General features: G+C 31.0%; 1 protein-coding gene across 1 annotated transcript in view; it reads right to left on the reverse strand.

Annotated features, from left to right (window-relative positions):
• Positions 1-18,906: 18,906 nt before the first annotated feature.
• LOC134694058 (peroxidasin homolog) overlaps positions 18,907-24,921 on the reverse strand; it is a 46,710-nt gene continuing 40,695 nt past the window's right edge. The window contains exons 8-13 of the mRNA XM_063555054.1: positions 24,330-24,867; positions 23,536-23,733; positions 22,758-22,924; positions 21,963-22,071; positions 21,502-21,553; positions 18,907-20,611 (exon numbers count right to left, since the gene is read on the reverse strand). Of these exons, the coding sequence (XP_063411124.1) occupies positions 20,522-20,611; positions 21,502-21,553; positions 21,963-22,071; positions 22,758-22,924; positions 23,536-23,733; positions 24,330-24,867 (1,154 nt within the window). The 3' untranslated portion in view covers positions 18,907-20,521. The remainder of the gene's footprint in view (positions 20,612-21,501; positions 21,554-21,962; positions 22,072-22,757; positions 22,925-23,535; positions 23,734-24,329; positions 24,868-24,921) is intronic.

Here is a 24,921-nt window from a genome sequence, read left to right on the forward strand (position 1 = left end):
TATGCCAAGTCTGATAAATCAAATGAGTACTCTATTGGTTTTAGTACATGATAAGTTATATATTAAGGCATTTAAAAAGTATTTTTTTGCACTATTTTAATTTTTAAAGCCCCAAATGTTGATAGTTGAAATTTTTCAATTTTAACGTCAAAATTTTACACGCAAAGATGAGTATAGAACTTAACTTTATGTCTATAATATACATCCTATTGTCATGAAACTTTGTAAGCAGTGTTATAATACATTAAGCTTTGTTCATACCAAGTTTTTTTAAGATTTGTCAACTCTTTCTACCCTATTAGGTCCGAGACCACCATTGTCGTCCCTTGATTTTCGTTGTTTACAAATATAGTCCCTAGTGTTGACAGTGGGTTACTTGCCATTAATTTTTATACCCCTTCCAAATTTATTTCTCCATGTTCACTGCCTCAAATTGCAAGTAGGGGGATGAAATTACACTGTAAAAAAATTTGGGTCCAGAATTTTAAAGGAAAGTAGTGATTTGGTCCAGCTGAAAAAGGTTGAAAATGAGCACTTCGGAAGCTGTCAAAAGATTTCAAGACGCCCTAAACATAAAATTGTCCATATTTTGAGTTAGAGGCGATGAAGTTTTCTATAAATTTGATATAATTTGTCCCAAAAGTAGTACAACACACTGTAAAAGTTTCTTCGAGAAAGCGCAGGTGGGATTTTTTTTATTTTCATTTATGTTCTAAAAGAAATGCACTACGAATTAATTGTGTTCTCGGACCTAAGAGGTGAAATCTGTAAATATAGAATTTGTTCACTGGCAACTTCCCTAAATGATTTGATGGTGTCAACTTGTCAAATAGCATGAAACTAAAGGATTTAAACTTTTATTTTATAGAATTTCTGCAAAAATGACCAATTTTTGCATTTTATGGTCAAAATAGGCATTTTTTAACTTTTTCAATATTGATGCATAAATGGCATCCTGACTTTCTATCTGACAGGTTTTTATGTGTCAATATTTGTGTTTCTATGCCTTTACCTGCTTCTTTTACTTATTTATGAACTCTGAATCTACAGAAAAGAAGTTTATCTCAGATAAAATGTGCAAAATGTGTTGTATAAATGACCCTTGTCTAACGCCTTGTTTGGATGAAGGCAATAGTGGGGAGCTTGGTATATAAAATTTGATGTCCATATTAAAGACCTCACTAAATTTGTATCAAATGCACTTTACAATGTCTATTGTACCTGTTCCATTTCACATAATATATTTCTTTTCTTCTGTAGGATAGCAAGTGGTTTAAATATAAGCCTGTTGAGAATAAATTGCATGCAAGTTTTTCCCAAAAAAGGCAAAAATCTTTGTTTCAGCCCATACTGCTTGTAAGAAAAGTTAATTGCAAGAGTCTTTTTGTGCTCAGATTTGTTGTATCATGTCACATGAGTATAGAAATGATAAAAAAGACACAAATTTTTATTTCTTATAGCCTCAACATGCATTTTTTAATGTAAATATGTGGCACGGCCTTAATTGACCCTAATTTTTTTCCAGTCCTACTTGGCCTAAGACCCTTTTAAACTAATATGATATGTTATTTGTAACTTATCTTTCCATTTAAAGTTCTTTAAATACATATGTAAGGATTATTTATAACCAAAAAGCTTCACAAATATAAAGTTGCTGGAAAATATTACATCTTCATGTAAGGCTCCCCATCATTGAAAAACCTGAATTTTTAGGCGCAGGCTCATATAAATTTGACTTTTGAATAATTATGCCAAGTCTGATAAATCAAATGAGTACTCTATTGGTTTTAGTACATGATAAGTTATATATTAAGGCATTTAAAAAGTATTTTTTTGCAATATTTTAATTTTTAAAGCCCCAAATGTTGATAGTTGAAATTTTTCAATTTTAACGTCAAAATTTTACACGCAAAGATGAGTATAGAACTTAACTTTATGTCTATAATATACATCCTATTGTCATGAAACTTTGTAAGCAGTGTTATAATACATTAAGCTTTGTTCATACCAAGTTTTTTTAAGATTTGTCAACTCTTTCTACCCTATTAGGTCCGAGACCACCATTGTCGTCCCTTGATTTTCGTTGTTTACAAATATAGTCCCTAGTGTTGACAGTGGGTTACTTGCCATTAATTTTTATACCCCTTCCAAATTTATTTCTCCATGTTCACTGCCTCAAATTGCAAGTAGGGGGATGAAATTACACTGTAAAAAAATTTGGGTCCAGAATTTTAAAGGAAAGTAGTGATTTGGTCCAGCTGAAAAAGGTTGAAAATGAGCACTTCGGAAGCTGTCAAAAGATTTCAAGACGCCCTAAACATAAAATTGTCCATATTTTGAGTTAGAGGCGATGAAGTTTTCTATAAATTTGATATAATTTGTCCCAAAAGTAGTACAACACACTGTAAAAGTTTCTTCGAGAAAGCGCAGGTGGGATTTTTTTTATTTTCATTTATGTTCTAAAAGAAATGCACTACGAATTAATTGTGTTCTCGGACCTAAGAGGTGAAATCTGTAAATATAGAATTTGTTCACTGGCAACTTCCCTAAATGATTTGATGGTGTCAACTTGTCAAATAGCATGAAACTAAAGGATTTAAACTTTTATTTTATAGAATTTCTGCAAAAATGACCAATTTTTGCATTTTATGGTCAAAATAGGCATTTTTTTACTTTTTCAATATTGATGCATAAATGGCATCCTGACTTTCTATCTGACAGGTTTTTATGTGTCAATATTTGTGTTTCTATGCCTTTACCTGCTTCTTTTACTTATTTATGAACTCTGAATCTACAGAAAAGAAGTTTATCTCAGATAAAATGTGCAAAATGTGTTGTATAAATGACCCTTGTCTAACGCCTTGTTTGGATGAAGGCAATGGTGGGGAGCTTGGTATATAAAATTTGATGTCCATATTAAAGACCTCACTAAATTTGTATCAAATGCACTTTACAATGTCTATTGTACCTGTTCCATTTCACATAATATATTTCTTTTCTTCTGTAGGATAGCAAGTGGTTTAAATATAAGCCTGTTGAGAATAAATTGCATGCAAGTTTTTCCCAAAAAAGGCAAAAATCTTTGTTTCAGCCCATACTGCTTGTAAGAAAAGTTAATTGCAAGAGTCTTTTTGTGCTCAGATTTGTTGTATCATGTCACATGAGTATAGAAATGATAAAAAAGACACAAATTTTTATTTCTTATAGCCTCAACATGCATTTTTTAATGTAAATATGTGGCACGGCCTTAATTGACCCTAATTTTTTTCCAGTCCTACTTGGCCTAAGACCCTTTTAAACTAATATGATATGTTATTTGTAACTTATCTTTCCATTTAAAGTTCTTTAAATACATATGTAAGGATTATTTATAACCAAAAAGCTTCACAAATATAAAGTTGCTGGAAAATATTACATCTTCATGTAAGGCTCCCCATCATTGAAAAACCTGAATTTTTAGGCGCAGGCTCATATAAATTTGACTTTTGAATAATTATGCCAAGTCTGATAAATCAAATGAGTACTCTATTGGTTTTAGTACATGATAAGTTATATATTAAGGCATTTAAAAAGTATTTTTTTGCAATATTTTAATTTTTAAAGCCCCAAATGTTGATAGTTGAAATTTTTCAATTTTAACGTCAAAATTTTACACGCAAAGATGAGTATAGAACTTAACTTTATGTCTATAATATACATCCTATTGTCATGAAACTTTGTAAGCAGTGTTATAATACATTAAGCTTTGTTCATACCAAGTTTTTTTAAGATTTGTCAACTCTTTCTACCCTATTAGGTCCGAGACCACCATTGTCGTCCCTTGATTTTCGTTGTTTACAAATATAGTCCCTAGTGTTGACAGTGGGTTACTTGCCATTAATTTTTATACCCCTTCCAAATTTATTTCTCCATGTTCACTGCCTCAAATTGCAAGTAGGGGGATGAAATTACACTGTAAAAAAATTTGGGTCCAGAATTTTAAAGGAAAGTAGTGATTTGGTCCAGCTGAAAAAGGTTGAAAATGAGCACTTCGGAAGCTGTCAAAAGATTTCAAGACGCCCTAAACATAAAATTGTCCATATTTTGAGTTAGAGGCGATGAAGTTTTCTATAAATTTGATATAATTTGTCCCAAAAGTAGTACAACACACTGTAAAAGTTTCTTCGAGAAAGCGCAGGTGGGATTTTTTTTATTTTCATTTATGTTCTAAAAGAAATGCACTACGAATTAATTGTGTTCTCGGACCTAAGAGGTGAAATCTGTAAATATAGAATTTGTTCACTGGCAACTTCCCTAAATGATTTGATGGTGTCAACTTGTCAAATAGCATGAAACTAAAGGATTTAAACTTTTATTTTATAGAATTTCTGCAAAAATGACCAATTTTTGCATTTTATGGTCAAAATAGGCATTTTTTAACTTTTTCAATATTGATGCATAAATGGCATCCTGACTTTCTATCTGACAGGTTTTTATGTGTCAATATTTGTGTTTCTATGCCTTTACCTGCTTCTTTTACTTATTTATGAACTCTGAATCTACAGAAAAGAAGTTTATCTCAGATAAAATGTGCAAAATGTGTTGTATAAATGACCCTTGTCTAACGCCTTGTTTGGATGAAGGCAATAGTGGGGAGCTTGGTATATAAAATTTGATGTCCATATTAAAGACCTCACTAAATTTGTATCAAATGCACTTTACAATGTCTATTGTACCTGTTCCATTTCACATAATATATTTCTTTTCTTCTGTAGGATAGCAAGTGGTTTAAATATAAGCCTGTTGAGAATAAATTGCATGCAAGTTTTTCCCAAAAAAGGCAAAAATCTTTGTTTCAGCCCATACTGCTTGTAAGAAAAGTTAATTGCAAGAGTCTTTTTGTGCTCAGATTTGTTGTATCATGTCACATGAGTATAGAAATGATAAAAAAGACACAAATTTTTATTTCTTATAGCCTCAACATGCATTTTTTAATGTAAATATGTGGCACGGCCTTAATTGACCCTAATTTTTTTCCAGTCCTACTTGGCCTAAGACCCTTTTAAACTAATATGATATGTTATTTGTAACTTATCTTTCCATTTAAAGTTCTTTAAATACATATGTAAGGATTATTTATAACCAAAAAGCTTCACAAATATAAAGTTGCTGGAAAATATTACATCTTCATGTAAGGCTCCCCATCATTGAAAAACCTGAATTTTTAGGCGCAGGCTCATATAAATTTGACTTTTGAATAATTATGCCAAGTCTGATAAATCAAATGAGTACTCTATTGGTTTTAGTACATGATAAGTTATATATTAAGGCATTTAAAAAGTATTTTTTTGCAATATTTTAATTTTTAAAGCCCCAAATGTTGATAGTTGAAATTTTTCAATTTTAACGTCAAAATTTTACACGCAAAGATGAGTATAGAACTTAACTTTATGTCTATAATATACATCCTATTGTCATGAAACTTTGTAAGCAGTGTTATAATACATTAAGCTTTGTTCATACCAAGTTTTTTTAAGATTTGTCAACTCTTTCTACCCTATTAGGTGAAATCTGTAAATATAGAATTTGTTCACTGGCAACTTCCCTAAATGATTTGATGGTGTCAACTTGTCAAATAGCATGAAACTAAAGGATTTAAACTTTTATTTTATAGAATTTCTGCAAAAATGACCAATTTTTGCATTTTATGGTCAAAATAGGCATTTTTTAACTTTTTCAATATTGATGCATAAATGGCATCCTGACTTTCTATCTGACAGGTTTTTATGTGTCAATATTTGTGTTTCTATGCCTTTACCTGCTTCTTTTACTTATTTATGAACTCTGAATCTACAGAAAAGAAGTTTATCTCAGATAAAATGTGCAAAATGTGTTGTATAAATGACCCTTGTCTAACGCCTTGTTTGGATGAAGGCAATAGTGGGGAGCTTGGTATATAAAATTTGATGTCCATATTAAAGACCTCACTAAATTTGTATCAAATGCACTTTACAATGTCTATTGTACCTGTTCCATTTCACATAATATATTTCTTTTCTTCTGTAGGATAGCAAGTGGTTTAAATATAAGCCTGTTGAGAATAAATTGCATGCAAGTTTTTCCCAAAAAAGGCAAAAATCTTTGTTTCAGCCCATACTGCTTGTAAGAAAAGTTAATTGCAAGAGTCTTTTTGTGCTCAGATTTGTTGTATCATGTCACATGAGTATAGAAATGATAAAAAAGACACAAATTTTTATTTCTTATAGCCTCAACATGCATTTTTTAATGTAAATATGTGGCACGGCCTTAATTGACCCTAATTTTTTTCCAGTCCTACTTGGCCTAAGACCCTTTTAAACTAATATGATATGTTATTTGTAACTTATCTTTCCATTTAAAGTTCTTTAAATACATATGTAAGGATTATTTATAACCAAAAAGCTTCACAAATATAAAGTTGCTGGAAAATATTACATCTTCATGTAAGGCTCCCCATCATTGAAAAACCTGAATTTTTAGGCGCAGGCTCATATAAATTTGACTTTTGAATAATTATGCCAAGTCTGATAAATCAAATGAGTACTCTATTGGTTTTAGTACATGATAAGTTATATATTAAGGCATTTAAAAAGTATTTTTTTGCAATATTTTAATTTTTAAAGCCCCAAATGTTGATAGTTGAAATTTTTCAATTTTAACGTCAAAATTTTACACGCAAAGATGAGTATAGAACTTAACTTTATGTCTATAATATACATCCTATTGTCATGAAACTTTGTAAGCAGTGTTATAATACATTAAGCTTTGTTCATACCAAGTTTTTTTAAGATTTGTCAACTCTTTCTACCCTATTAGGTGAAATCTGTAAATATAGAATTTGTTCACTGGCAACTTCCCTAAATGATTTGATGGTGTCAACTTGTCAAATAGCATGAAACTAAAGGATTTAAACTTTTATTTTATAGAATTTCTGCAAAAATGACCAATTTTTGCATTTTATGGTCAAAATAGGCATTTTTTAACTTTTTCAATATTGATGCATAAATGGCATCCTGACTTTCTATCTGACAGGTTTTTATGTGTCAATATTTGTGTTTCTATGCCTTTACCTGCTTCTTTTACTTATTTATGAACTCTGAATCTACAGAAAAGAAGTTTATCTCAGATAAAATGTGCAAAATGTGTTGTATAAATGACCCTTGTCTAACGCCTTGTTTGGATGAAGGCAATAGTGGGGAGCTTGGTATATAAAATTTGATGTCCATATTAAAGACCTCACTAAATTTGTATCAAATGCACTTTACAATGTCTATTGTACCTGTTCCATTTCACATAATATATTTCTTTTCTTCTGTAGGATAGCAAGTGGTTTAAATATAAGCCTGTTGAGAATAAATTGCATGCAAGTTTTTCCCAAAAAAGGCAAAAATCTTTGTTTCAGCCCATACTGCTTGTAAGAAAAGTTAATTGCAAGAGTCTTTTTGTGCTCAGATTTGTTGTATCATGTCACATGAGTATAGAAATGATAAAAAAGACACAAATTTTTATTTCTTATAGCCTCAACATGCATTTTTTAATGTAAATATGTGGCACGGCCTTAATTGACCCTAATTTTTTTCCAGTCCTACTTGGCCTAAGACCCTTTTAAACTAATATGATATGTTATTTGTAACTTATCTTTCCATTTAAAGTTCTTTAAATACATATGTAAGGATTATTTATAACCAAAAAGCTTCACAAATATAAAGTTGCTGGAAAATATTACATCTTCATGTAAGGCTCCCCATCATTGAAAAACCTGAATTTTTAGGCGCAGGCTCATATAAATTTGACTTTTGAATAATTATGCCAAGTCTGATAAATCAAATGAGTACTCTATTGGTTTTAGTACATGATAAGTTATATATTAAGGCATTTAAAAAGTATTTTTTTGCAATATTTTAATTTTTAAAGCCCCAAATGTTGATAGTTGAAATTTTTCAATTTTAACGTCAAAATTTTACACGCAAAGATGAGTATAGAACTTAACTTTATGTCTATAATATACATCCTATTGTCATGAAACTTTGTAAGCAGTGTTATAATACATTAAGCTTTGTTCATACCAAGTTTTTTTAAGATTTGTCAACTCTTTCTACCCTATTAGGTCCGAGACCACCATTGTCGTCCCTTGATTTTCGTTGTTTACAAATATAGTCCCTAGTGTTGACAGTGGGTTACTTGCCATTAATTTTTATACCCCTTCCAAATTTATTTCTCCATGTTCACTGCCTCAAATTGCAAGTAGGGGGATGAAATTACACTGTAAAAAAATTTGGGTCCAGAATTTTAAAGGAAAGTAGTGATTTGGTCCAGCTGAAAAAGGTTGAAAATGAGCACTTCGGAAGCTGTCAAAAGATTTCAAGACGCCCTAAACATAAAATTGTCCATATTTTGAGTTAGAGGCGATGAAGTTTTCTATAAATTTGATATAATTTGTCCCAAAAGTAGTACAACACACTGTAAAAGTTTCTTCGAGAAAGCGCAGGTGGGATTTTTTTTATTTTCATTTATGTTCTAAAAGAAATGCACTACGAATTAATTGTGTTCTCGGACCTAAGAGGTGAAATCTGTAAATATAGAATTTGTTCACTGGCAACTTCCCTAAATGATTTGATGGTGTCAACTTGTCAAATAGCATGAAACTAAAGGATTTAAACTTTTATTTTATAGAATTTCTGCAAAAATGACCAATTTTTGCATTTTATGGTCAAAATAGGCATTTTTTAACTTTTTCAATATTGATGCATAAATGGCATCCTGACTTTCTATCTGACAGGTTTTTATGTGTCAATATTTGTGTTTCTATGCCTTTACCTGCTTCTTTTACTTATTTATGAACTCTGAATCTACAGAAAAGAAGTTTATCTCAGATAAAATGTGCAAAATGTGTTGTATAAATGACCCTTGTCTAACGCCTTGTTTGGATGAAGGCAATAGTGGGGAGCTTGGTATATAAAATTTGATGTCCATATTAAAGACCTCACTAAATTTGTATCAAATGCACTTTACAATGTCTATTGTACCTGTTCCATTTCACATAATATATTTCTTTTCTTCTGTAGGATAGCAAGTGGTTTAAATATAAGCCTGTTGAGAATAAATTGCATGCAAGTTTTTCCCAAAAAAGGCAAAAATCTTTGTTTCAGCCCATACTGCTTGTAAGAAAAGTTAATTGCAAGAGTCTTTTTGTGCTCAGATTTGTTGTATCATGTCACATGAGTATAGAAATGATAAAAAAGACACAAATTTTTATTTCTTATAGCCTCAACATGCATTTTTTAATGTAAATATGTGGCACGGCCTTAATTGACCCTAATTTTTTTCCAGTCCTACTTGGCCTAAGACCCTTTTAAACTAATATGATATGTTATTTGTAACTTATCTTTCCATTTAAAGTTCTTTAAATACATATGTAAGGATTATTTATAACCAAAAAGCTTCACAAATATAAAGTTGCTGGAAAATATTACATCTTCATGTAAGGCTCCCCATCATTGAAAAACCTGAATTTTTAGGCGCAGGCTCATATAAATTTGACTTTTGAATAATTATGCCAAGTCTGATAAATCAAATGAGTACTGTATTGGTTTTAGTACATGATAAGTTATATATTAAGGCATTTAAAAAGTATTTTTTTGCAATATTTTAATTTTTAAAGCCCCAAATGTTGATAGTTGAAATTTTTCAATTTTAACGTCAAAATTTTACACGCAAAGATGAGTATAGAACTTAACTTTATGTCTATAATATACATCCTATTGTCATGAAACTTTGTAAGCAGTGTTATAATACATTAAGCTTTGTTCATACCAAGTTTTTTTAAGATTTGTCAACTCTTTCTACCCTATTAGGTCCGAGACCACCATTGTCGTCCCTTGATTTTCGTTGTTTACAAATATAGTCCCTAGTGTTGACAGTGGGTTACTTGCCATTAATTTTTATACCCCTTCCAAATTTATTTCTCCATGTTCACTGCCTCAAATTGCAAGTAGGGGGATGAAATTACACTGTAAAAAAATTTGGGTCCAGAATTTTAAAGGAAAGTAGTGATTTGGTCCAGCTGAAAAAGGTTGAAAATGAGCACTTCGGAAGCTGTCAAAAGATTTCAAGACGCCCTAAACATAAAATTGTCCATATTTTGAGTTAGAGGCGATGAAGTTTTCTATAAATTTGATATAATTTGTCCCAAAAGTAGTACAACACACTGTAAAAGTTTCTTCGAGAAAGCGCAGGTGGGATTTTTTTTATTTTCATTTATGTTCTAAAAGAAATGCACTACGAATTAATTGTGTTCTCGGACCACATGCAGTAAAAAATTACCTTTTTTCCTCAATTCATGAACATTTGATAAATATGAGTAATTTCTGAATAAAAAAATACATATTTTTAAAGATATTTATAAAATACAGAAATTATCGATTATTTAACAAAAAACAATTTGTTTTTATCTTTTATAACAAAAAAGTTATGTCTTTCTTTCGAAAAAGAAATTACGGCCACAAATCTGACTTTCGAGCAAATATACAAAATTTCGACCCCATTTTACGCAAAAAGTAGCACATGAAGGTATATTTTTTATTACATATTTGATTTAATCAGATAAAAAATAGCCTATATGCAAATTTTCATGAACTTGTAAATACAGGATCAAAACTGTATCGTATGCCCTTAAAGTAGCAAGAAGAACAAAATACTCCTTAATGAGCTCCGGTCTTCATGGAACAAATGGGGTTGACCCAATTACAGGATATAACAACTATAAGACCTATATTCTGCCAAGGCTTCTATATGGTTTAGAAATACTACCACTTACAAAAGGACAAATTGAAATACTAGAAAAATTTCATAAAAATACCTTGTGACATTATCAATCTCTACCGCAAAGAACAGCTACATAGAAATATATCTACTCTTAGGTGCAATACCAGTTGAAGGAGAGCTTCACAAGCGGCAACTATCTATGCTCTACTCTTTAGGTTGCAGTCTTGTAATTGATTGCTCCATAGGCTTACATGCAAAACAGCTGATCTTCAATAAATTTTTATTCAAAAATGCTACATAGAAAAAATATTTAGTCTACATTTCATGCATTTAGTAATGTTATACTATGATTTCATGCCAAAAAAATGGCACCTTGCCACGAAGAATAAAAAGTTAATCAACCTCAATGTCAAAACTTCCTTTTTCTACTTTCTGTTTGCTGTTTTCATCCGACCGCACCACTTCTAGTAAACATGAGATCCTTCCACCTTCCTGTTTTAATTTCTGAAAAAAGATGACATATTTTTGTTACATTTAAATAGTACTATCAATTCATCACAAAGTTTTAATCAAGCAGTTTATAGGCTGTGCAGAAAAAAATCAGAAAAATTGGGACTATTTTATTACACTCCATGTTTTGACATGCACCGGAAACTGAAAAATGTAATACAACACTGGTACCTTTATTATCGACTAGAGACCAAAGTATTCAAGATCTTGTACAACGCCAATCATCAATCAATTTAGACAATCCAAAAGGCTTCCTCGCTTATGCAATGGACACCCTGTAATTATACAATCTTCCCAATACTAGTATATATGGGAACTCCAAAGCAGTCTGCCTACTACATATAAGTGGAAAACATTAGTGAATTTTAAAATGTCAAACTACTGGAATCATTGAATGTTCTTCAAATTGATACAGTCCAAAAGACATCACTTAAATATCTAGCTATAAACCAAATTAAAAATTGAAAGCCGCATATCTCCTACACCACATTGCAACCTACAATTATTAATGTTCGAAAAGGTATAATAAAAAGTAGGACACTTTTCTCCATTTTCATTAATGATTTAGTACAGAAAGTTAAAGACCTTGACCTTGGTGTTAGCAAAGGAAACTCAAATGTATCGATACTGTTGTATGCTGAAGATATAGTGTTTATTTTACCATTCAAATCAGGATATAAATGTGAAACATATGTTGGACTGAACCTCACTCGTGCTGAACGTTCTATACTGGCACAATTTAGATGCGGCATACTTCTTTTGATGATCGAAACCGGACAGTTCGTTGCTGACCGTATTTGCAAAATATGTGACTTACGTTATGTTGAAAATGAACGCCACTTCCTGATTGACTGTGTTTTTACCGAGATTTAAGAAATGAACTTATATTGGATATAGAACACATTTTTAAAGACATTTCTAAAGATGAACAATTTAAACTGCTTATCTGCAAATATCCTAGAAAAAAATCGATTTTTTTTAACAATGCATTTAATAAGAGAATAAACTTTTTGTATAGGAACAATCAAAATTGAATTATAACTTTGTCCGCTGTTAAATGATAATTATTTTTTATGTATTAATGCTTACAGTGACTTATAGGTCCAAAGGGCCTGATGTTGATACATGTAATTACAACTGCTTATTGAAATATTGTTTATTGTCATAAAACACATGTCACTATAATAAACAATTTGGTATTGGTATTGTATTGAAGGATCGAAAAAATTTGCGAGTTTCGAAGGAGAAAGGAGATTGTTGTCATCCAGTGTAGTTATTTGGATGTAGAGTTGTCTCATTGGCACTTACACCACATCTTCCTGTATCTAGTTGATGAAATTATTCTCGTCTGATTATTTAGTGAACGGCTATTATTTTATTTTGAATTTATTTAACCATAAAATAAATTTTTGACTCTTCACATTGAATAATCCGCGAACAATAAAATTAATTTTTGACTCTTCACATTGAATAATCCGCAAAGCGGATTATGAAAAATATGAAGATTAAAAAAAATATTTTATCGTTCAATTAATTCAAAATAAGCAATAGCCATTCATTATAAATAAATTTCTATCAAAAATAAGGCTCAAAGAATTTTTTATATTATTTATATTAACAATAACAACGCACACACATGTTGGCGTATGAATACACAACGTCAGAGTGGACGTGTCCCAATAAAAATTGACACCATTGAAAATAAAAGAAATATGTTTTAACCAATCAGAAGACAGTAAATAGACCAAATCTATTTATTTAGCAATGAGGACAACAAAGAATATGTTGTCCGACTCTCTATAAAAGGCAAAGAATTGGAAAAAATAGTCTGGTTTACAAACCCGTTGTTCGTAGTCGAAAATATAAAAAAAGACATCTGTATGATTGATAGAGTGTGTACATCTACGGACATTCAAACTCTGGTTATACGAAGACTAGAGTGTAGGTATACCGGCCCAAAACATGATTCTTGAACACATGTTTCTTTGTTTTGGAATGGTATGTGACAAGTATGGCCATATTTTGTTAGGTGATTATCGCCATTTTCAGAATCATATGCTTGATAAGGATGGAACTTTCATAGATTTCATATTAATTTCCCATAAGGAATACAATTTCCGCTTTATATACAAATAACAAATGACATGATCTTGTGGATATGCAACGAAGAGGGTATGACAGTTACAACGTTCAAGTTCTGCCTTTTAACACAAAGAAGTTTAATTGTGCATTAGTTCTTGGGTTGTTTTTTTTAAATATGTTCATAACTTGTGCTGTTTCACACTAATCAAGTTCAAGTGGACGTGATGTGTGTTCTTTAAATCATGATCAACCCTACCATATTCTCCTGGTGTCTGTCGTCAATCAGACGTCTGCAATTGAGTGGTAATTGTTGGTTGCTCTCTACAAGATATGTTTCTCGTTATTTGTTTAGTGTTTGTTTGCATGAACTATGCAGTTGCTCTAATTGTTTGATTATCAGGTATGGCACATATCACATTTTGACTTAGTACAGGCTTTTTTCCTATGTTGAAAATGGTGGATTTAACCTGGTTTTATATTATAACTACCTAAACCTCTCACTTATATGATTGCCGCATCAAATCAATAGCCACAATCTGGTGGACATCTAGTGCAGAGTATATAGGACAATCACTGTACTGCCTTAAAATGAACAAATTAAAATCTGTTTAAAAATCACGTCTATCGAGACCCGCTTACTCGACGAAGTTTAAAGGAAATTTAAATCTGTTACTTAATATTATAAGTTGATCTCTCTCAATAAATCATCTCTCCATGGTGTTTATTATGCCTAACGATTTATCCCTTTAGAAAATGGTTTAATTCTATTTCGATCATTTTGGTGCGCTGATACAAATTTTACAATTGCGTTACTTTGTTTTTCGTTCTTTTTGGTGTATGTTAGCTTTTGATTTTGCCATTTGGTAAAGGTTTTTCGTTTAAAATTGTTCTTGAAGTGCGTTACTTTTATTATTTTTCTTTATTTCAAAATCTTGTCATTGCAAAGGATTAAAAGCGAAATCGTCCCCCGAGCTACAAAACAGTTAAGACGTGAAATATTCATTGTGCCTTTGATAATGTATAAATAAACAGTAGTATGCCGGTGTTTAATATATGTTTGAGAGAAATCAAATCCGGTTTACAAATTAGAACCGATTGAAAAGCCTCAACTATAAGAGGAGACAAAGGAACATTAGGAGAACTATAGTGCAACAAAAACAAACATTCATAGAAACCATATTTTGGGTAACAACTGCCATATCTCTATCTAAAGTGAAAACAAAATGGGGCGGGTGAACATAGAACCTCCCGCTCCAAGACAATTTGAAAAGAATTAATCGTTAAAATGACAACACCACGTGCGAGAAATATAGCACAAACACACGCATTAATAATAACATAGAAACGCACACAACCAAATAATATGACAGTCGTTACAACATGCAAACCGCAGAACAACAACGAACATAATTATTTTAGAGCACCTGATGCCATCCCATATTTTAATTTTTAGGGGATCCATGTGCTAATTTTAATTGAAGTGTTTTGTAGATTACTATTTGTCTTTGCGTCGTTTTGTTTTTTTCCATTATAATGTCGGTTCATCCTCGTGTTGTGATTATTGCCTTTTCCTTTAGAAATTAATCACTACCTTTCATTTTAATCTTTTTATTATGACTATTTGCTGTATATTATCTGTTAATAGTACACGTAGTCATTCAAAACAGTCAGGTTTTTATACTCTCAGATATGCATGTCGATAAAATAGAGACAGCAGTAATTTATCGATGATCATATCTCATAAGCCAAATATGGGTTAAATCTGAGGAAATCCCATTGAAACACATAGAATGGTCATGCAACAGTCCATTGACAATAGTATATGAAACACATAGAATGGTCATGCAACAGTCCATTGACAATAGTAACATCCATTGACAATAGTAACATCCATTGACAATGGTAACACACATAGAATGGCCATGCAACAGTCCATTGACAATAGTATCTGAAACACATAGAATGGTCATGCAACAGTCCATTGACAATAGTATATGAAACACATAGAATGGTCATGCAACAGTCCATTGACAATAGTAACATCCATTGACAATATTAACACACATAGAATGGTCATGCATCAGTCCATTGACAATAGTATATGAAAGACATAGAATGGTCATGCAACAGTCCATTGACAATAGTATATGAAACACATAGAATGGTCATGCAACAGTCCATTGACAATAGTATATGAAACACATAGAATGGTCATGCAACAGTCCATTGACAATAGTATATGAAACACATAGAATGGTCATGCAACAGTCCATTGACAATAGTATATGAAACACATAGAATGGTCATACAACAGTCCATTGACAATAGTATATGAACCACATAGAATGGTCATGCAACAGTCCATTGACAATAGTATATGAAACACATAGAATGGTCATACAACAGTCCATTGACAATAGTATATGAAACACATAGAATGGTCATACAACAGTCCATTGACAATAGTATATGAACCACATAGAATGGTCATGCAACAGTCCATTGACAATAGTATATGAACCACATAGAATGGTCATACAACAGTCCATTGACAATAGTATATGAAACACATAGAATGGTCATACAACAGTCCATTGACAATAGTATATGAACCACATAGAATGGTCATACAACAGTCCATTGACAATAGTATATGAACCACATAGAATGGTCATGCAACAGTCTATTGGCAATAGTATGTGAAACACATAGAATGGTCATGCGTCAGTCCATTGACAATAGTATATGAACCACATAGAATGGTCATGCAACAGTCCATTGACAATAGTATATGAAACACATAGAATGGTCATACAACAGTCCATTGACAATAGTATATGAAACACATAGAATGGTCATACAACAGTCCATTGACAATAGTATATGAACCACATAGAATGGTCATGCAACAGTCCATTGGCAATAGTATGTGAAACACATAGAATGGTCATGCGTCAGTCCATTGACAATAGTATATGAACCACATAGAATGGTCATGCAACAGTCCATTGACAATAGTATATGAAACACATAGAATGGTCATGCGTCAGTCCATTGACAATAGTATATGAAACACATAGAATGGTCATGCAACAGTCCATTGACAATAGTATATGAACCACATAGAATGGTCATGCAACAGTCCATTGACAATAGTATATGAAACACATAGAATGGTCTTGCGTCAGTCCATTGACAATAGTATATGAAACACATAGAATGGTCATGCAACAGTCCATTGACAATAGTATATGAAACAGATAGAATGGTCATGCGTCAGTCCATTGACAATAGTATATGAACCACATAGAATGGTCATGCAACAGTCCATTGACAATAGTATATGAACCACTTCATCTTAAATTGAAGAATGAGTGACACGCGTCCCTTAAAAATTGAAGTAAATCTGACATTCAAGTTTTTCGACTCATGTTTCATGGTAGCTCTTAATGACCAGTTGTACGAAATAACATTAACGGAGTTATGATACCGGTTTTAGTGCGAAAGATGTAATGCGATTTTAAAGTAAGTGTCTCTACAGTAAAACTGCACACAATGATTGAAATCGTATTTCAAGTGAGAGGTTAAGCTAGCTACAAAACCAGGTTTAATCCGCCACCTACTTAAGAAAATGCCTGTACCAAGTCAGTTTTATTTCCATTCGTTTAAGGTGTTTGAGTTTTTGATTTTGCTATTTGATTAGGAACTTTCCGTTTTGAATTTTCCTCGGCGTTCAGTATTTTTGTGATTTTACTTTTTACGTATACCGACACTGAAGGAAAAAAAAACCTGATATTTTGGTATCTGTCATCAAAGTTATACATGATGAAACTCTTCTATTCAAAAGACACTCCAATTCTCTAGAATAACGAATTGGTACATTCAAATGAAGCATATTGATTATATGTTTTAATTCAATAAAAATATATGAAAATATAACAATCTGTAGATATGTTTATGATAATAGGTTTCACATAAAATACAACATTGTGAATGCTATTTATCAACAATAAAGTTATTTTATCACAGTGAGAAATATGTATTTATTAATAAATAAAAATAAAAGAGCAATATTTATATATATATATATATCAAATTGTTGTTGGTTTCAAAATCATAGAAGTATAGCATTGTGTTACGCTAGGATTGTTATTGCAATTCCTTGAAGCATCCTAATGGAAAGTGCATTTAAATTGAAGTTGCTGCATAATATATATTATTTTCAAGAAACAGACTTAAAACGTGTAACATTTCGTAGTCAAGCGTACATAGAGAAATGTCAAAGTATTAATTTGAAAATGTAAGTAAACGATCATTGAGGTGTAGTCATCTTTTATGATAATCTTATAAACAGGAAAAACTGCAAAAATAGACTAATTTAGTTTGTTTTGTTCACTTCTACAGTTCAGGCTAATTTTCTTCTGCATATGATTTGAAGCCCTCTCAATATTGAAAACACACAAAAGACGTCCTCATTTTACCTAGTTGTTGTTTAGTTCTTTGGTTTTTGTTAAGGAAAACGAATCATGCCAAAAGGTGGACATAGGGTCACGAAATTGTTTCGCACACTCTTACAATGAATGGTATAGAATGACTAAACCAATCACGTGATATGTAGTATATGAGTCAAAATCAATATGAATGTAAATATTCATTATAAAATGATAAATAAGATTAACATACTTTGTATGTTTTTCTTAAACGTAGAAAACAAGTAAAACAATAACATTAAATGAATCTTCATTTATAAAAATTCAAATGTAATACATTGCATAGTTCAATTGTGTTTATCATAACCTAACGAATATACTTAAAACATGATTGGCACTCTATACTTATTGATAAATACCTGCATTTATCTCACATAAATATATATGTGAAACTGTACATGAAAAAATCGTATAGACCTTTTGGGGGGAAATAAGTATATATGTAATATATGCAAGGGGAATGCATTTATTATAAATAAGATGACGTCATTTCTCAATTAACATTATGTATCATATGGTAGATATGGATTAAAAATATGTATTGATTCGGAATATTTGCGGATTATTCTTTCTTTTAACTTCATAACTTTTTCGATATTCATCGTTTACGTGATAAAAACAAAAGTGTGTGTGCATAAAACAGCTAGCTCTTCTCACACTTATACATTTTCCTGTTAAATGAAACAATAAATCTGGGTTTTTGACCATGGGAAAACATGCGTTTAACAAAGTTCAAATTAAAATACCATTTACATAAACTTGATTTTTCTACACATTCAATATATACATTCTTAACAAACAAAAAACCTTTATCTTGACAATGGAAGGACGTACGAACAATCCGGACAGATATGATGATCTCAACAATTGCAATAGTATAAACATTCAAATAAATCTGTTATGTAAAATGCTTCCAATAATATTAACAATGGAAGGACGTACGAACAATCCGGACAGATATGATGATCTCAACAATTGCAATAGTATAAACACTCAAATAAATCTGTTATGTAAAATGCTTCCAATAATATTAACAATATATAGATATAGGAAGATGTGGTGTGAGTGCCAATGAGACAACTCTCCATCCAAACAACAATTCAAAAATTAAACCATTATAGGTTAAAGTACGGCCTTCAACACGGAGCCTTGGCTCACACCGAAAAACAAGCTATAAAGGGCCCCACAATAACTAGTGTAAAACCATTCAAACGGGAAAACCAACGGTCTAATCTATATAAACAAAACGAGAAACGAGAAACACGTATATATTACATAAACAAACGACAACTACTGTACATCAGATTCCTTACTTAGGACAGGTGCAAACATTTGCAGCGGGATTAAACGTTTTAATGGGCCCAAACCTTCTCCCTTTTTCTGAAACAATAGCATAACATCACAACATATAAAAACATACGATAAAATATCAATATGTATGAATAGCACTAATCATATGGCACTTTATTATTTCTTAATTTTGTCTCACTTTTCCATGGACATTTTTTTAATTGTGTCTTCCAAATTTTACTATTTAAGAAACTAGTTTGAAAAATAAAAATACAAAACATATTTCAAAAATCACTAGCAAGATCCCTGATTGAAGATTTTCAAAAACACATTTCGTTTAGAAAATAAATGACCTTCTAAATAATGAATCGCAAATAAACGTCATTGATATTCATTGTAAGGACTAAAACTAAATATAAGATATTATATACAAAAATTGTGACAGGCGAAGGACAAGTAATGTAAAAAATAAAAAAATTACGAAAAGACCTTTGAATATCGCAGGTAATAGGAAAAGGACGGATCATAGATTTAACCAAAGAGAAGTCTATTAATATCACAGGTTTAAGATTGTATAGCTTAGATATGTACATATCTTATACAGATATAAGAAGATGTGGTATAACTGTTCATTGGACGGATCAGATCTACACATGGTCATGTTTATAAAATAAGACATATAGTACAAATAGAAAAGGGCAGATGATAGATTAAACCAAAGAAAAGTCTTAATATCACATGGTAAAGAATGAATAGCTTCAATATGTAAATATCTTATACATGGAGGTTTGACGGAGCTGATTTTTACATGTTCATGTAAATAATATATCATAGAAAATATGTAAATATAAGAATGAATAAATTAATAGAAACATAGGTTTGACGGATCTGATTTTTACATGTTCATGTAAATAATATATCACAGAAAATATATAAATATAAGAATGAATAAATTAATAGAAACATAGGTTTGACGGATCTGATTTTTACATGTTCATGTAAATAATATATCACAGAAAATATATAAATATAAGAATGAATAAATTAATAGAATCTAGCAAAAATAAACATCGTTACTCCAATTTTTATAGCAATCGTTAGTTCGTTTTGTATTAATTGATCTAATCTTATGAATAGTATTTAGACTAAAGGATTTCTCAATGAGAGTTCAATTTTATCAATAAATCTATAACTATTTTCAAAATTTTGTTTAAAGAACTCATACTTTACTGAAACTATCATGATACCTTCACCTAGAACGACTTTAGCATTGAGAGACATACATGTTGTTTAAAGTGGATAGATTGGAATGTGTTTGTATGTAATTTCTCCCCGTCGTTTATAATATCACAAATTTGATCCAATGTCTATAGGCTGACTAGTATATACTGGAATATAACAGCTAGGGAGATTCCTGTTGTATATCCAATCCGTTCTGTTGAACCCGAGACATCCATCTACAATAAAAAGAAGAAAAAAACACTACGAAACCAAAAAGGAGTCAGGAGCCTGTTGCTCAGTGGTTGTCATGTGTTGGTGTATTTATATGTGTTTCTCGTTTTTCGCTTTTTATATCGATTTCACCCTTTGGTTCTTCTGTTTGGAGTTTTGAAGAACTTTGCAGCTTGCTGTTTGTTGTGAGCCAAGACTCCGTGTTGAAATCCATATTTTGACAGGTTTACTTCTTATATATGTTGACTTGAATGGATAGTTGTCTCATTGGCACTCATGCATACCACATTTTTCTATTTCTGTTGGTTGAAATGTATATAAATATTATGTGTCAATGCTAAGATTGTTATGATATGAAAACGCTCTATTTACTTTTCTTCAGAAAACTTTCCTGGATCATGGGTTTAATCGTGATGAATTTTCTTAGTTAATTTTGGAGCTGATATTTCATCGGCTGATGTAAATATTGCCAGATGGGAAATTATAATAAAGTATTGTCAGATCTTTGTAAAACTGGAAAAATATAACAAAACTATCGAACTCCAGGGCCAATTCAGAGAAGGGCAATTCAAAAACATCAAACTGACAAAATCAAATGTCTACAAACGGAAAGAGTGACAAAAAATGAGAACCTACTGATTTGGTACAGAAGAAAAATGGATGGCTAAACATGGTTTCAGAGCAAGCTTAACCTCACACACAATATGTATTTTATTCAGATTCATTATAAACAATTGTATATTTCTATTGTTAAGCAATTAAAACTTAATCTTTTATACTAAAATGTTTATCCAAAATGGTTTTCCTTTCATCAAACATTAAACTCTTCCTATGAAAGTTCAAATTATAAATATTAACATCCGTTTAACATGGTAAACTGAATGGTACAACTCACCTTCCAAAGAGAGAAGTCAATATCAGGTAGATCTGTACAGTTTACTAACTTGCTGAAATAAAAAAATATTTGGTCGTATTTCACTGTGCTGCATATAGTAGAAGACTAAAAATTACTTAAATATACATTTCATAAATTGTCCGTTTTTAGATTTAGAAATTATTCAGAAACAAAGTTTCAAACTCTCTCTGGTATTTTTTTTAATATTTTTTTAATCTTAATTTTTTATTGAAATCACTCTGGCAAATATTACATGGATTTATATCACTATTATTTGATAATTTTTTTCCCTGTGATTTAGCTTTCACATAATTTATCAACTCATTTCAAATTTTTGGTTATACCATGCGTTTCACTATATCATTGGGTTTTTTTTCAGAATACTTCGGAAACATCTCCAGTGATCATTCTTATTGTTAATGTTCTCACTTCACTTTAAGCCGACAAAAATTTCTTCTCACCTTGTATCAGATGGATTTCGGAAGACATCTCCGTGTATTTTGCGAAGACCAATGGTTTCACAAAATACTTTTGAAAGACTAGCACTTCTTTTGATTGAATTCACTTGAGCTAAAATATATAATTGCGACACTTTATTATAGAGTAAAAGAAGGGGCATTAAAAATGTATAGATAATTATTGTGTTAGTAACTACTTGCCTCAATCCACTTTTGATGTTTTTGGGATGATATGCATAGAAAAACCAGTTAAGCGACTCCAACATTTTCCTTAATTTTATAAAAGATGGAAAATGTTTCGCTAAAATTGGATTTTGTTGGAGCAAGATCTAAACTACTCATTATGCAATTTGATTGACAACAATACATAGAAATCAATTTTCTTTCATAGTTGTGGTATTAAGAATAATGGTAATTGTCTTTACCAATAAAAAAATGTTATAAAAATATGGAAAAAATCCTGATAATCATTAACAAATTGTTCGCCTTTATTTCATTTTCTTCAAATCAGATTTTCAGATTCCAGTTTCTTTACCACAACAAACAAACCGTGACAAAGATTTTAACATGTTTAAAAAAAAAAAGTAAAAACACAAAAATACCGAACTCCGAGGAAAATTCAAAAAGGAAAATCAAAAATCAAAAGGCAAAATCAAAAGTCCAAACACATCAAACGAATGGGTAACACCTGTCATATTCCTGACTTGGTACAGGCATTTTCTAATGTAGAAAATGGTGGATTGAACCTGGTTTTATAGCTAGCTAAACCTCTCACTTATATGACAGTTAATGTATTACCTTCTGTAAATGCGAAATTGTAATCTGGTCTTTCATACCAGTACCTGTCTCCTGTCTTCATTAGTTGGAATTGTTTGCCAATCATACACGCGAATGTTGGACCAACACTTCCGTCTATTCCCTTCTCTAACAAGGCGCCAATGAATAAGTCAATATCGTCCGGTGATCTATAATAACAAGCATTATCAATTAACTGATTTTATTTTAATTGTTTTTACTTTAGTTTTCAGTATTCATGATAAAATAACTGACAAAATTCGGAAACGGAACATCATAAATTTACTGTTAATTTCATATTTTTTCTCTCAGTTTTCAGTATTTATAAAACAAAACTGGGAAAAATCCAAAGAGGGGAGGTATATTGTCTTAACTCATTTTGTTTCATTTTTTTTTCTCAGTTTTCAGTATTCATAACAGAACAGCTACTGAAATTGAAAAAGTGGAGGCATTATCAATTTATTGGTATTTAATTTTTTTTCTCAAATTTGTCTTTATAAAAGTAATAAGTGATGACATTCAAACTGGGAAGGCAATTCAATTTGAATATTTATTTCATTTTTTTTTCTGAGTTTTTTAAATTTACAACAAAAAAAAACTGTCAAAATTAAAATGTGGCAGCATTATGAATTTGATGATTTTACTTCATAATGGTTTTCACAGTTTTTTAGTATTTATGATAAAATTATCTTCAATCGAGAATACATCTTATTTTCTACAATGACAATTTATATGAAATTGACATGTTTTGTGCATTATTGTAAGGACTATGAGTACGTACGCATATACACTGGCTAATTTTGAACTATAATTGCCAAAGTCATCGAAGGTCATGTTACTTAATCCACAAAACTCCCGCCACTTATTAAATGGAGGCGTTCCCTGATCTCTGCCCCTTTGTATATTGATGGCAAACAGGTCATCTCCAGGGGGATCGGGGTGCACAAATAAATTATCACGTGCACTGTCTACAAGAAAACTGAAATAGAAACAAAGAAAAAAATGATTATATTCTGAAATTATTCAGGTAGAATTTAAATAAAAGTTATCAGACAAGATGTAGTTCTGGTAAATTGCTTAATTAATTAACTTTTCTGATTTCTTTTGTTAGATGACGCATATTAATAACAACAATATACAAAAAACGGGAATAAAATGCTGGATTTTATAATATAATTCAGTTATATAAATTTCGCAAAAATATACTCCGGTGACTTGTGATAAATTGCCAATGAAACTGAACACGTAAAGCTTACACAAACAAACAAAAAAAAGAAAAAAAGATATTTTATTTTGCATCAAAGTAGATTTCAGCCAATAAAACACAAGACACGATAGCCTGATTATATTATAGGAATAAAGGGTAACAGCAATACTGAACTCCAAGGTAAAATTAAAAACGGGAGGTCCTTATAAACTGAGAAAATCAAACGTAATTAATCAACGGAACGAGTGCATGAAAATCAACTGTGATATTCCTAACTTGTTAGAAAACGTAATAATTAATACATGTACACATACATACATACATGTATTTGTATACTTATATCAATAAGGTTATGTTTCTATACTCACGTATCGATCAGATCAGCAGGGTGAAAGGTCAACCATCTTGCGAAGTTTTTAATATTTTCTCCATTATTTGTCAGATAAATTTGTGGATCTTTAAAATTGTCTTTCAGTGAACTAACGTTCAAGGTGACGAAATCATCATGTAAGAATGACAGGCTATTCATAATTTGCGAATGTCCGAAACGAAACGCGGCTGTTCCGAATGCGTTTCTTATAGAAACATCCGTTTCCGAGTCGTATATCTGATCATATCCTGTTGTTTTGGAGTAGAGATTATACGCATACATTGTACCCTGATCAAGGATTGCAGGAAGATAATGATTGTATGTTATATGTTGAACCATGGCTATAACGATTCTCCTTGTTTCTTGGAAAATAATGTCTTTCCTCGTCTCTTGGTAGAACTTTCCATTTTCTATATATGATATTGTAGCGTTGACATCTGTAATGTTATCTAGGATTGTGGCTATACGATTGTGTTCCCTGATCCAGACCAAATGGTTAAGTCCTAGATTAGGAGCTTCTGCAATTCTGTTTTCTCCTATAAAACAAAACATAACTTATTTGACTTATCGTTGACTATACCACTGGTTTA

The sequence above is a fragment of the Mytilus trossulus genome, chromosome 13 (genome assembly GCF_036588685.1).
Source record: "Mytilus trossulus isolate FHL-02 chromosome 13, PNRI_Mtr1.1.1.hap1, whole genome shotgun sequence".
Taxonomy (NCBI): domain Eukaryota; kingdom Metazoa; phylum Mollusca; class Bivalvia; order Mytilida; family Mytilidae; genus Mytilus; species Mytilus trossulus.